This window comes from Haemaphysalis longicornis, unplaced genomic scaffold (genome assembly GCF_048455015.1).
Source record: "Haemaphysalis longicornis isolate Haplotype H1 unplaced genomic scaffold, Haemaphysalis longicornis Haplotype H1 scaffold_13, whole genome shotgun sequence".
NCBI classification, from domain to species: Eukaryota; Metazoa; Arthropoda; class Arachnida; order Ixodida; family Ixodidae; genus Haemaphysalis; species Haemaphysalis longicornis.
The window spans coordinates 53,508,754-53,523,139 of NW_027526233.1; the positions used below are offsets into that span (position 1 = coordinate 53,508,754).

Here is a 14,386-nt window from a genome sequence, read left to right on the forward strand (position 1 = left end):
GTTGTGGGCGACGTAAATTTACGGTTTATTCTGAGGCCGCAACCACTTGCAGCGTATTTTCCGCGCTTTCGTGCGTCGACTTCGCCCCGCGTTTGCGGCGTCGGCAAAATGCACTGCGACGTGAACTGACGCGGGAGGAGGACGAGAAAGGAGAAAACTTTATTGAACAGGTAGATCGAGCTTGGAAGTGGGCGGGGTAATCAGTCCAAGACTCCGTTGGTGCGGCCTGCCGTCTTCGCCCTTTCAACGAGCCAAAGCTGCTTACTTAGGTCCGAGCTGGCAAGTTCAGTCTCACACTGCTCCTATGTAGCTACGCCAATGTCTATGCTGTTCGCCAGATATCAGCGTCGACGCAGGGCCAGAAAGCATCCGAAAGCACGCGACGCGACATCGTCCGGATTCTATGTCGATCTCCTGGTTTGGGGTCATTACGTTCGCAGAAAACAATCCTTTTTTTTAACGTACGGTAATTTCGTGCATTGAGGCAAATTACAAGCTATTTCTGTTCGAAAGTGCGCATTCCTCCGTGCCTAGCTTAGCTTTCATCAGGGAGATCGGGGGTCTGGGAGAGCTTTTTGCGAGTTAAATACGAGAGCTCTGGCTACATCGCGTGTAGTGTTAGCATGATGGGCTTGACTGCAAGATGGGTGCGTAACGAACAAAGTTTATCAACGCCATAAATCTAGCGTTGCATTCAATTTCATTCGCGGCTAACGTAGCTTGCATAGGGCGAACGATGAAGCGCGATAGCTTTTCTTGGCTTAAAGGGACCCTGCAACACTCTTTGAGCAGTGCAAGTAAACCTGCGCGACGTTTAGATTACAACCAGGAATACCTGAGCGAAATATTACACGTGCACGTGAAGCGGTGAGCGCGCACATCACTGTGAAAGACGCGGAAAAACCAACCACTCTCTCTTCAGTTGTACTCATTATGCAACCCCTGTCATGGCCTACGGGACGTCACATATGCCATGGCTGCCCGGTCAGCTGTCATTGGTCAAGTTCAAGGCTAGATTCTCCCATTTCCGTCGTCGTCATCGCTGTGTACGATCCTTTTCTATGCCTGAACCTTCAGGCACAGTTTTGCCGTTTTTTTTGTGTTTTGAGTGGCCGCGGAGTTTGAGTGATGAGCTCAATACTTCCCTTTCAACGGGACCACTCGACTACAAACGTTTATAGCTTCAAAAACGCCCTACCAGCCCGAGGGTGCACTTGCGAGCAGGCACCCATGCCTGCTTTTTTGTGGCACTAGACCGGAAATAGGCCTCTCCGCGTTAAGGAGAAAAGGACAGAACTACCCGGCATGTGATATATCGAAGCTCGCCTAAGAGAACGCCGCGAGCCGCCCCCCTCTGCGGGAGAGAGCGCGCAGCTTTCGTCGCGTTGTCCGCGGTCGAGTTGATAGGGAACGACTATGCGCTATCTCTCATCGCGCGTAGTTTCGGTAATTGTGCACGAATTTTCATATTTCTTGCGGGAGGAGATTTCTCCGACAATAGACTTTATCCCAAAATACGTTGCTACTAGTCGATGGCAAGTGTTGAAGGGTCCCTTTAAATAAGGGAGCTTTGGTTACATCAATTGCAGTATTAGCATAATTGACCTCGCCTCCAAGATCGGTGCGGAAGAAACAAGCGTTAGCACCCGCGAAATTTGTAAAATGCGGCCAAAACGATTCACCCAACAATATTCGCTGGCAGCCTCTGTTAGGGTACCAAATTCTTGGGTGCGCGCATTCTTTTCCGTCGTGTTCCAGTGGATTGGAGCTTAGGTGCTGGTGTTGTGTTTTTAAAGTCTATGGTTTGAATCTTGGCAAGACCTCACGGATTTTTTTAGTTTTCTTTTGCAATGAGGGTGTCATCGAAATTTTTGTCAAGGCAAAAAAAGGCAGAGTACCTTGCCCTTTAACCTACAAGTGACGTTTGACGGTAACCTCAGTATCAAGGCAGCCCCGAAATGTGCTTTGCTCACACTTTTAATTCATGAAGCTGCCGCCGGGACGTAACATCAAGGTTAAATCACGTAGCAAGTAAAGTTATGCTAATTGCGTCTTCGTTCATCATCCTATCTTATTTTGTTCAAATTTGACGGCAATGACCCCCGCCCCCTCCTTCTCCCTCCAAAAAAACACCTTAGGAGGCTCGTTGGCAACGTCGCTTGTAAACGAATTCTGCAGTAAGTCCCTGCCTCTCTCCGTGAGGTTCGGTATTCGGTTACTCTTTTGAAGGTCAAAGGTTCAAAGCAATAGTGGTGGATAACAATACTTGCACAAAACCCCTCGGTACAAATCCCTTACAAAACACATACAACACCCCTTGGTAACTTCAATACTGTATGCCTGCGGAGAGTTTGAAAATAAGTATAGCAGATATATAGCTAAAATAAATGTAACTGCGATAGACATGTTCGAAGTAAAAAACGGACATACCAGCAACATCTGAACAACGTCAGCATAATGTGTCTAAATATCGTCCCCAAATGAGGCAGTAGCAACATCTAGAGTACGTCTTTAGCAAAGTTGAAAGAACGTCCGACATTAGGGTACCAGCAACGTTATCGCAACATCCAAAAATTTTCATTAAGATATTGCATGTTGTACGGATGTATAATAGAGATACTGCTGGGACACAGATGTTCGGATCTTTTTGGGACGTCGCAGGGATGTTAGTGGTTTCCTGGGAACTAAGCGTCGAAGAAGTCACATCGTCAACGCCTACCACCAGTGGTCCGGGCACTTGGCGAGACATCCAGGCAGCGGGTGCAAGACGCTACCTGATTAGAGACCGTCGACCACTGGACAAATTTAAACCTGGCCTTTAGCTTGTTGTTAGCGAATATAACATGGAAGCGCCTAGCGGCGCAGGGCCCAAACCGCCCAGCGTCCCAGTTTGTTGTAAGATCGATTATGCCGATCAGCACGTCACAAATAAAAGGAGGGCGCCATCGACCAGCAGAGCTCCTACAAACATACGGAAATAAACGTGACTCGTCCCTGGGACGTGTCTGCTCTCTTGAATAAACCAGCCATCACGACAACCGGTTTCGGCCCACGCTAGAGGAGACGACAGGTGGCAGCATTTGTTGCCGCAGCTCACCGCTACTGGGACGATTGTGAATAACAAGGGGGTTATTCTATTTATCACAGCGGTGCTAATTTCTTTTAATACCGGGTGTGGTTTCAAAACGCACTAAAATACAACGCTGTGATCAATTACATCTGATAAAAGTTTTATGCATCTAGAATGCCAAAAGCACTACGATGACGAAAACCCACAGGTTTTTTAATGTCAGTGCAGTCTCATTCTGTTTTAATTATTTTCAAAGTTCAAGAGCCGACTCCGCATGAAGCCTATCAACATGTCTATATATGAACTGTATGATAACGTCAGCTGCAGACGAAATAAAGGTCAATGAGGAATGGTGGTCTTTTGCAGAAACCACGTTTCTGCAACCACCGAACCTGTAATGAGCATTCAATATAACTTTCAGCAGGATGTCCTCCATAATAAACCAAAACCGGTCTGCAACATTTGCAGGGCAGCTGTGGTATTTGACAAGACAGCTCGAGTGCTTCAGCCGAAATGCTTTTATAACTGCCTAACAGGTAGTTTTATGCAGTCTGGAGGGTAACGTAACTGTCTGGAGACTGAAGACGAGAGATAAACGTAACTAATGCATGTTAGAAAGTACGCTTTTTATGAGTAGTTTTGGCTCGACGTGGATGGCACTATCCCCTGCCTTCCAGAACATCGCTTCATGTACGCCTCAAACAGTTCGGTTGTCTTCACCTCATACTAAATGTATTGAAATTGTATAGAATCCTTCTTTTTCGTAAATACATAGCGACATGAGAGCACGGTTGCTCTCTGGGGTGAAAGCATCCTGCGCGAAGCGTTTAAACAAGGAGGGAGCTTTCAAGACAGCGACCCCACTTCTGTGATCCTGTGAGCGGGTCCTGTGGCCCTAGGTAATGTAGGAACAAAGTTCTACGAATCAAGAGGAATAAAAGCTCTTTTAAACCTAAAGAAATCAAAAGAAATTTAAAGTCTAAAAAATAACACATGTTCGTGCAGATGTCTCCACGGCCCCACTTTCTGTGACAAATCTTGTCACGGTGTTTCTGAACTTACATTGCACCAACTGCAGATTCGTTAAAAACATAAACGACACGATGGAACGCCCTTTGCTCTTTTGTTTTGCTAGGCCCCGGAAATTTTAAAATTTATGGAAGAAAAAATCTATGCGCAGGCCAACCTCAATCTGAAAGAAATAAAATTTTCAGCCCAATACCCGGGATTTTTAACATGCCATTTTGAGGTACATTGTGCGTAAAGAAATAGAGATATATACCTCATCTATATGTTCACCTGCCTGCTTCTTGCACTCTCAGATACGGCACAATAAACGAGGCAGGAGGCTTTCTCAGATTTATGCAAGAGAACTGCTTTGTCGAGGCGTCATCCGAGATGCCGCAAACCCGTTGATATGTCTGATAATATGTAGCACTTTTTGCTACCAAGAATATAAGTAAATTACCCCTTCGAATTTCTTTAAAAGCTACGTTCTTTCCGTTTTTCACCTTTTCCCTATTCCGTTGAATAAACAGAGTAGGATTTAATTTTCCGTCGCATAATGCAAACCAAATGGCAACGGGAAGCACAGCGAACGTTTTGGCAAGAAAAACGCTTGTATTGCAAACGGCTTAAGATGCAAGTCAAACCACTCGAACTTTTGAAACCATACATTCTTAATAGCGTACCTATAAAATATACGTTCATAAAGTTACAATTTTTATTTCCTTTTATTGTTAATTTACACACCGCCACACAAAGTTTATTTGTTAACAAAGTTGTGGTGTTGTTACGTGCAAAAAGTGTGAATTATTAGTGTTATTAGCACTATTATAAACATCATGACAAGAACACGACTTCGAAAAACGCGAGGTGGGCATACACCGAACTAACGCTAGCAATAAATTAGCTCAGAAAATTTTGCGGAGGTCAGTCTTTGTTGGTAGGAGGACATTTTGAACCGCCGTGATTACCGTAAATACCCGCGTATAATACGAGGTTTTTTTTCCAAATTTTACTATGTCAAATTTGTGCCTCGTATTATATGTGGATCCCAACGTTTTCAGCCGAATATTTGCACTTTTGGTTTCGGTTTCAGCGGAGGGTGCGCCATCTTGCGGTGCTGTTAGCTGGCTGCTGTTTCTCTCAGCCGGCGCCATTTTGATTGTTTTGACCACGCGAATGATCGGCACGTTCACCGCAAGTCTATCACGATGTCGGGTGCACGAAGGCAGTATTCGGCTGCAATTAAAAAGAAAGTTATTTTATGTGCCGAGACCATCAGGAATCGCGCCGCAGGACGACAGTTCGGCGTCACCGAAGGCAGCATTCACGGGTGGAGGAAGCAACTGGTCCTTGACAGGATAAAATCTTTGTGGTGTCGGCGGCCTGGAGCACTGTTGGGGTTCCCGTCAGTGCTCGGGTTGGACGCGTTTTGCTGCCACCTGGCTGATTCCGTGAAGAAGTTGTTGCGCGCACCCCGCACCGAACTCATTGTCATTCCAGGATGAATGACATCCCAGCTGCAACCGCTAGACGTTTGCATCAACAAGCCTTTCAAAGACTGCATCAGGTCCTGCTACCAAGAGGGGATGAGGTCAGGAGAACCGTAAGTGACAGATACCGGACGGCTGACGCGGGCATCTCCAGTGGTGCTTTGTGGCTGGATCGCGGATGCGTGGGCCAGCATCCCAGAGGAGCTCGTCAGTCGCTCTTTTAAGAAATGCGGCATCTCGAACGCCCTTGATGGCACTGAGGACCATTTTCTGTGGGAAGACAAGGCGACTTCAGGAGACAGCGCCAGCGAACCTGACGACTACTGAACGGACTTTGGGAGACAGTGCGAGCGAAAACTGACAATGCCTGAACGGTAACTGCAGTGCAAATAAATGTTTTCTGTGCTCTTTACCTCGCATTATATGCGGATGAAAATTTTTTTCTGATTTTGATGGCCCCGAATTACACCTCGTATTATACGCGGGTTTTTACGGTAGCTCTGTTCACTATTCGCTACGGGGAACATCTTCGGCAGCAGTTCGAAAAGCACACACTCCAAATACTGCGCTTTAGGGTTGCGTTTTATGTTAACCTTTCTTTAATAAGTGTGAACCTACACAGGAATTTCTGCTTGCAATTTTTTATTTATTCTTGTGCTTGCTTGCAAGCGTACAGCAATTTCTGTTCGGTCCTCGAAACGTGCAATACATAAAAGTACAAGCCTCAGACCCATGAGGTTGCTCTTTTCTAGGAAACCTTATAAAAAAATGGTTGCCGACCTCAGCCCCATAGATAGACAATATTTCGGTATCAATATCTGGACCAGGTCTAAGGGCACAGTAAAATTCGATACATAGCCCATTCTTATCTTTCGGCAACCCCAGCTCGCTAAACGAAAACAGCGAGCGCAGGCTCCAAGGAAGCACATGTCATATATTCTAAACCCCAAAGCATATTTTCAATCACATCGCGAAAATAGGAAAATAGACTAGGAGTAGGCTAGTGTCACGTATACTTTCTTAAAATGGTTCCTACAATTTTGATTAACTATCTCATTCACGTCCTGATAATACTAGGCCTATGACGACAAGGGCGTTGGGCCTCCAACTATGGAAAACAAGCCGAGCAAATGTGGGCAGGTCGTTTCGCGGTAGCCGTTCGGCGCCCTCATTATCACACATCCATCTATATGTGTCCAGGAATTGAATTGCCGCAAAATGTTTAGGTTGTGAGTGCACTATTTGTAGTCGTTGGATGTTGACTAGGCACTAGCAGACTGACTCCTACTGCTGTGGTAGATCCGCAATTTCTCGTGGTTGAACCTGTGCCTTATGTCTGCCAGGTTTTTGTGTAACTATACTGCAGCCGTGCACATTCCTTGCTCCTACAGAAATCGGCAAAGCGAAGGTAGTGCTAGTGGCGTGTAATAAAATATGTTTATTAAAACAGGTTTTCTGAAAAACGCCCTAAAAGAGGAGCGTTTATCTTTGTTTCAAAAATTGAATAGCAAAACTCACTATTTTATTAGTGAACTGTAAATTTCTATTCGGTGATGATAGGAATTTGTAAACATGAAGACACCAAAAATTTACATTCCGTTTCCTGCTCAGTAGAAAATTACTATGTCTCAAAAGAACAAAGATCTAAACATGATTGAGTTTTAATACAAACAAACAACGCGATATGTAGGAAACCGAACGTAGACATGGAAAGAGTGTACTGACTGTACAATGCATTTTTATTCTACCGCTCTCAAATATACTTACTGTTGTCAGATGGTGGAGGGTTTGGCACATGAGTGCCGCACCCCAGGGCTACAGAACCCAGCCAACCATCATCACTCAACTACGCACTCAGTGTAAGCACCCCCCCGAAGGGGAGTATCTTTTTTTTCTGAGTGGCGGCCCTTACCCCTGGGCATAGGGGGGCGATGGTCTGCCGTCTCTTCATTCCTGTACGAAAGGGAGAAAACCATTACTATCGTGATACTTACGTGCTGACAATCTGCAAAAAAGTAGAAGCATTAGTAAGTGACAGAAATTTTCCCCCAGCCTCCTCGAAAATTACTGCCGGTGAACACCAAGTGGAGATGAAGCCCTGGGCCCCAAGCCGCCGCTGCTCTCTTTGCAGGTGAAACCAGACCTCTTTCCGCACTTTTGCAAGTACTTCATGGAGGCCTGGTCGCCGCTCAGAGTGAGTGACAGCGCAGCGGGCCAGCCATACTTGATATGAACATTCTACCACGAGCAAAACGAACTGATTGACTGCTGTGCGCGGGAGTGGGTTGAGGAACCGCACTGTCTTTTATGGGATACCAGGAAGATCAAATGTTTGGGCTGTTTTGCGTACGAGCGCTTGCGGAATTGCGCACTCCAAAAAAATGTGCTTCATGGACTCGGCCGCCCCACAGAACAAAGTGCCCTGCAGTGCGCCGGAACCAATCCTACAGGTGCACGAGTACGTCTAGTGTAGAGAAGGAGGCTCCCGCGCGCAAAACGACATTGGAGAGATGCCCTGCGGGGTTTGAGTTTGAGTTTGAGTTTATTTTGTTAAAATAGTACATAAACAGGCAAGGAAATGTTGGGCCAATAGCCGAAGCTAGTGGAGGCCCATATACAAATGCGTTTGCAGCAAAAAACATCAACACAAGGTTTACGCTAGTAAATTTGAAAAGAGTAAATACACATCAGCATATATGCACTTGAATTCATTCTGCAGATTATACATACAAAAAAAAAAAGTTCCTGCGATTTTGCAGCCGTCCCATTCCATAGGGGCGATTTCCCGTGCAAGCCGGCTGAACTTCCCAAGCGTTGTAGTCCCACACAAGGGCCGACCGCCAGGCCGGGGAGTCGCTTGTACCTATTTTACCGGTAGGTGCCCGGCGCCACCAAGGAACACGAATTCACATGGTGCCTTCCACAGCCACGATGGACGCTCAACTCGCAACCGCCTGTGGCTGGACAAGCCGCCAGACTCTTTCACCCCCGGCAATGGCGCAACGCGGCATGATGGCTGGGGGCCCCGCCAGATGGACAAGGGTCAGGGGCCCCTCGATAGGGTAAAGGCAGCTTTCCAGACGTGGATTCCCCTTTCAAGGGTCCGCACTCGACCAGGGACGCCTGTACCCATTAAAGAAACCGGTGGGTGTCCGGCGGCACCAGGATTCGAACCCAGTACCTTCCGCATACGAGGCGAGTGCTGTACCTCTGAGCCACCGCTGCGGTTCAAAGTAGATATAGAAAACGAAGGGTAGATATAGAAAACGAAGGGTGACGTAACAGGTCACGTGATTAACACAAAAGGGACGGTGACGTCAGAGCGACTCAGCCGTGCTACAAAAGTGCGCCAAGCAAAAGTGCGCCTTCGGCTTTCAGCAAATGATAGGGTGGTCCCCGAAACATTTTACATCGTAGAGCAAAGTGTGCCAGTAACTTTGAGCGGTTCAGCGGCCGAACGCCTTGGATTTATCGTCCGGGTTCAGCACATCCAGGTCGATCAACTTTACCCGCCAGCACAACCTTTTGCAGAGATCTTCACTGGACTGGGAGAACTCAAGGACTACGAGTATGAAATAAAGCTCAAGCCCGGCGCAGTGGGTGTCGTCGTACCAGCCCGAAGAGTCCCCGTGGCCCTGGAGAACAGGACTAGAGCAGAACTGCAGCGGATGGAGGACCAAGGCGTCATAACAAAGGTAACTGAGCCCACCGAATGGTCCAGTCACATGGTTACCGTTGTTAAAGGAGACAAAGTTCGAGTCTGCCTGGATCCAACATCGCTCAACCAAGCCATACTCCGGGAGAACTATCCCATGCCGACTTTAGACGATGTCGCTCCCAGGCTTGCCGGAGCAAAATTCTTTTCCACGCTCGATGCAGCTTCGGGGTTTTGGCAAATTCGGCTTAGCGAGTCAAGCTCCAAACTTTGCACGATTAGCACGCCGTATGGACGCTATCGGTTCGTACGAATGCCTTTTGGAATAGCCTCTGCCCCCGAAATTTTCCAGGCAGCAATGCACCGCGTTTTGGAAGGTTTGCCCTGTGTGGCGGTTGTTATGGATGACGTGCTAGTATGGGGAAAAACTAAAGACGAACATGACCGTAACTTGCAACTTGTGTTGTCCCGATGTCAACAGCATAACCTTCGGCTTAACCCCAAGAAGTGTACGTTTCTGCAGCCGGAGGTCCGGTACTTGGGACACATCCTCACTACAGAAGGCCTACGCCTGGACCCGGAGAGGGTACAAGACATACTTTCAATGTCTGAACCGAAGAACAAGAAAGAACTGCAAGTATTTCTCGGTACGATGAATTTCGTCCAGCGCTTCATTCCCAATATGTCTGTTGCAACCGCACCTTTACGAACACTGTTGCGTAAAGATATTGCATGGGTTTGGACGGAGGCGCAACAAAAAAGTTTCGACGCATTACGCCAATCCTTGACTCAAGCACCTGTTTTGGCTTTCTTTAACCCTAAGCAGCCTTTCACACTCTCAGTCGACGCAAGCCAATTAGGAGTAGGCGCAGTTCTAATGCAAGACGGCCGCCCTGTCGCTTTTTCGTCCCGGTCGCTCACAGATGCGCAGCAAAGCTATGCGCAAATCGAGAAAGAAATGCTAGCGATAGTGCATGGTTGCACTAAGTTTCATGACTACGTGTTTGGGCAGGCCGAAGTGATTGTAGAGACTGACCACAGGCCCTTGGTACCAATACTTAACAAGCCGCTGCATCAGTGCCCCCTCCGCTTGCAGCGCATGAGGCTGACCTTGCAGCGCTACCCGATCAAACTGGTATACAAGCCAGGCAAAGAACTGTTTCTTGCGGATGCTTTATCGCGTTTTCCGAGCGAAGTGAGCATGCGTGAGGAAACGGAGCAGTTTCAAGTCAATGTGCTAGAATTTCTTTCTGCCTCGGAACCCCGTCTAAAAAGCATTCTTGCAGCAACAAACAACGATCCCGTTCTCGTCAAGCTGCGGGAATATGCGGTGACCAGTTGGCCTGACAACAAGCACGAGGTTCCAGAAGCCGTCCGCACCTACTGGTCTTATCAGGAGGAGATACACGCGCAAGACGGTCTTCTGTTTCGCAGCAACAAGGTAATCGTACCAAGCTCGATGAAAACAGAAATTTTGGCTCTTCTGCACGTAGCACATCCTGGGGCCGATAAGATGAAGGCGCGGGCGCGAAGCGTCATGTTCTGGCCCTGCATGGCGAGCGACATTGAACAGTTCTGTCGAAACTGCAAAATATGCCAAAAGCATCAGCCGCGAAACGCAAAGATGCCGCTTTTGAGCCATGAGGTTCCAACCTTACCCTGGGAGGCTGTAGGAATGGGCCTATTCTTTTACGAGGGCCGACAGTTTGCTATAATAGTTGACTTCGATTCCTTCTTTTTTGAAATCAAGGAATTTCGCTATACCACTGCAAACCTGCTCAAGTCCTGGTGCGCCGAGATTTTTGCAGTTCATGGATTACCGCTTAATTGTGTAGCGATAACGGGCCGCCATTCAACAGTACCGAATTCAAAGAATTTTTACATGGACTCGGTGTTAGCCACGTAACGTCAAGCCCGTATCATCCACGCTCAAATGGTATGACGGAGAGGGGAGTGCAAGAAGCAAAAAAGCTACTAAAAAAGTGCTCGCTTAGAACGCCCTACTTCCACATGGCTATGCTTGAATGGCGTAATACACCTCGAGATGCAGTCCCCAGTGCAGAGACTGATGGGAAGGCAGACGAGGACCCTGCTGCCCGTACCCACAAGCCACCTGGTGCCGGAGGTCGTGCCCAACCGAGCCGTCCAGAACCGTCTACAGGAGATCCGCCAAAGCCAGAGGATCTACTACAACCGCGGCTCCAGGAACCTGCCACCTCTGTCGCCTGGGCAACGAGTGACTACATACGACACCCACGAAAAGACCTGGACACCTGCGGTCTTTCTGCGGCCTGCTGAGACGCCGCGATCCCTGGTGGTGAAAACGGAAGAGGGTCAGGAACTTCAACGCACTCGCGAGCATCTGCGAGAAGCCCCTACACCACATCGCGAAGAGAGTCCTCCTGCTGGGTCCGAGCAGCAAGACGACGCCCAGCCCGCTCAAGAGCTACGCAGAAGCACAAGGGCACGCCGGGAGCCCTGCCGCTACCCCCAACCTGAAAGACAATTGTAATTTGTTGGCTCCCTAAGAAAGGGGAGATGTAGCACGGCTGAGTCGCTCTGACGTTCTAGAAAGTCTGCCAGAATTAATTTTCATTTTGTATTCCAGTTTACGAGCGTGTACTGCTTCAAGTGAGGCGGAGACGCGAATAAGTTGATATCGGGAACCGCTTGTTGGAGGCGAAACAGGGCATTAGCTGCCCCGTTATAAAACAGCGAAGGAGTACCAGCACGAACGACGTTATTGCGGACGGAGCTCTGCATAAACAAACCGAGACGAGTGCTAAGAAAATAGGACGCGAGACAACTGGTTAGTGGAATGTCGCAGCCCAGTGCCACCTGTGTCCACTTCACGTGCAGCGCTGTCGCTAGAACTGCCACATCGGTGATGCCGAGGCCTCCCTTGCTTCTGGGCAGCTGTACTATCTGCCTCTTGACCCTGACCGGCTTGCCGCTCCAGAGGAAACGGAACACGATGCGCTCCGCCTCCAGTTTGGTTCGCGTGGGCACGTTCATGACTGAGGCGATGTAGCTTAACAGCGTAAACAGCAAAGTCCGCGCGATCGTGGCGCGAGCGGTTACTGGGCACCGCAGGTTTTCAACATTACGAGCCTTCATTTGTAGTTTCGTTAACGCACCATACCAGTTGCTGGGGGCGGGGCCAGAAGCGGAGAAGCGAAAACCAGGGATCTTAACTTCCGAAGCCACCGGTAGCCCATGTTTTGGTTGCGGTGGTGCATCCCGAAGGTACATCACCGCACACTTGGCGGTGCTGAGCCGCACCCCACTGGCCCGGCCGTACCCTTCGATCACGTCCAGCGCGGAGCAAGAGAAGCTCTCGTCTGGAACGACGATCGTCAGGTCATCAGCGTAGGCGAAAATGGGGACGCGCGGGGAACCCGGCCGCAGCGGAAATTTACCTATGCGTGGATCGGACGCGACTCTCTGTAGAAGCGGTTCAATAGCCAAAACATACAAGACAGGGCTCAGGCGACAGCCCTGCCTTACCCCGCGATTAATCGAAAAACTATCCCAGACGCGCCCGTTAATGGAAAGCGCCGAGGTTGGCCCATTGTATAGAGCGCGAACTTTTCACATATAGCAAAGGAATTTTTATTTTTCTCTTGTAACAAAAGGAAGTACAAAACACTCGTGGTTACGCTTTTCCACGTTTACATACTCGGTCCGTGCGTTACATTGCAGGACGGCATCTCTCCTTGCTATTAACAAAGCAGATACGAAATGAGTGAAAAACTAACATTGCATGAACACGAATGCAAATGACGGACACTTCTTGGTACATAAATTGTGCACTGAGAGGACAGCCTGTGTCCTGGGAGGGACACAGGCTGTGTCTCCCCCCAAGGTGTCTCCCCCACCCCAAGCACCAGCTCCCTTTACACAAGACGTTTCTTTTACTCGGGTCTTCCTTGCTACATACGCAACTTCAAAACATTCAAATGCAAAAACAAATACAAAAGAAACCGACCATTTGTTTGTTGACTGTACCGCATACACTTATTTGGCCCACCTTCCCATTTGGGGCCACAAAACTTATTGGATACTCTGAACATGACCTGTGTTTACATAATGCAATTGGAACTGCCTTTGGAAGTAGCAACACAATCACGCGGTTTACATCCGCAACACATGCCTTACACCTCTAAAAACGCAAGTACGCGGCTTACATTTGCGAGCCCGCTCACTTTGTAGTAGAGTGAGGCGCCAAGTGCACAGGTGCGGGAGGAGAGTCTCCCCCGCCCGAGGCGCTTGCGCCTTTTAAAAGCCTCCCGTTATGTTCCCGTAAACTTGACCCGTACGTTATTGGAGTGCAACTCAAGTGCACTCACCTTTATGATCCTCCCGTTATTTCCCTGAAATGTAGCCCATGTATTGGAGTGCGGCTCAGGCACACCCGCTTTTATAAGCCTCCTTTTATGTTCCCGTGAAGCGTAACCAGTGTATTGGAGTGCAGCTCAAGTGCACTCGCCCGTTTTGAACGTCAATGAAAGGACAAGACCATTTTCTCAAGAATTCTTCTTCCCCTAAGAAGAAGAGCTCTGCTTCCAGGTTTTCGGTTAGTTTTGTGTGCATGTGGATCAGTAAGTTGCACTGGTTACGTCGGGGACGTGATTGCTTGACAGCAGTATACCTGTTTATCCAGAGTACATAAAGACCAATCCTTATGATAAGCACAGCTAGAGGGTTTCTTGGGCACCGTCTGCCCTCCAGGAAGTCCCGAATGCGGAGTTGTCTATATGCCCTACTCACTATGAGCCAACATGTTTTGGCGACTGTACATTGGACCATTGCGTGTTCATTTGTCTCCCTCTGATTACAGTGCACACACTTGTCTGTTGTTGTTGTACCCCATCTCCTTAAGACCGTTCTCGTCTGCAAGACTGACCACCCATACTTCCATGTTACGTCTTGAGCTTCACCCGGTACATTTGCATTGATCAGCGTGCGCCAAGGAAAGTTCTTTTGTTTCTCTTCTAGGTTTTCAGGACTCGTCTCATCTAATGTCTGAGCCAGTTTTATGTTCCTCATATCTTTTTCTTCTCTTTGTGAGTTATGTGTGGTTAGTTTCTTATATGCTGCTATTACTTTCCCGTAAAAGAGGGGTGGCTGAGTTGCCTTGGGCCCATCCGGAGTATGCTGGGG

General features: G+C 48.3%; 1 protein-coding gene across 1 annotated transcript in view; it reads left to right on the top strand.

Annotated features, from left to right (window-relative positions):
* LOC144163833 (uncharacterized) overlaps nucleotides 1-11,782 on the top strand; it is a 49,140-nt gene extending 37,358 nt beyond the window's left edge. The window contains exons 2-5 of the mRNA XM_077694524.1: nucleotides 9,100-9,263; nucleotides 9,747-9,870; nucleotides 10,510-10,664; nucleotides 11,274-11,782. Of these exons, the coding sequence (XP_077550650.1) occupies nucleotides 9,100-9,263; nucleotides 9,747-9,870; nucleotides 10,510-10,664; nucleotides 11,274-11,735 (905 nt within the window). The 3' untranslated portion in view covers nucleotides 11,736-11,782. The remainder of the gene's footprint in view (nucleotides 1-9,099; nucleotides 9,264-9,746; nucleotides 9,871-10,509; nucleotides 10,665-11,273) is intronic.
* Nucleotides 11,783-14,386: the final 2,604 nt, after the last annotated feature.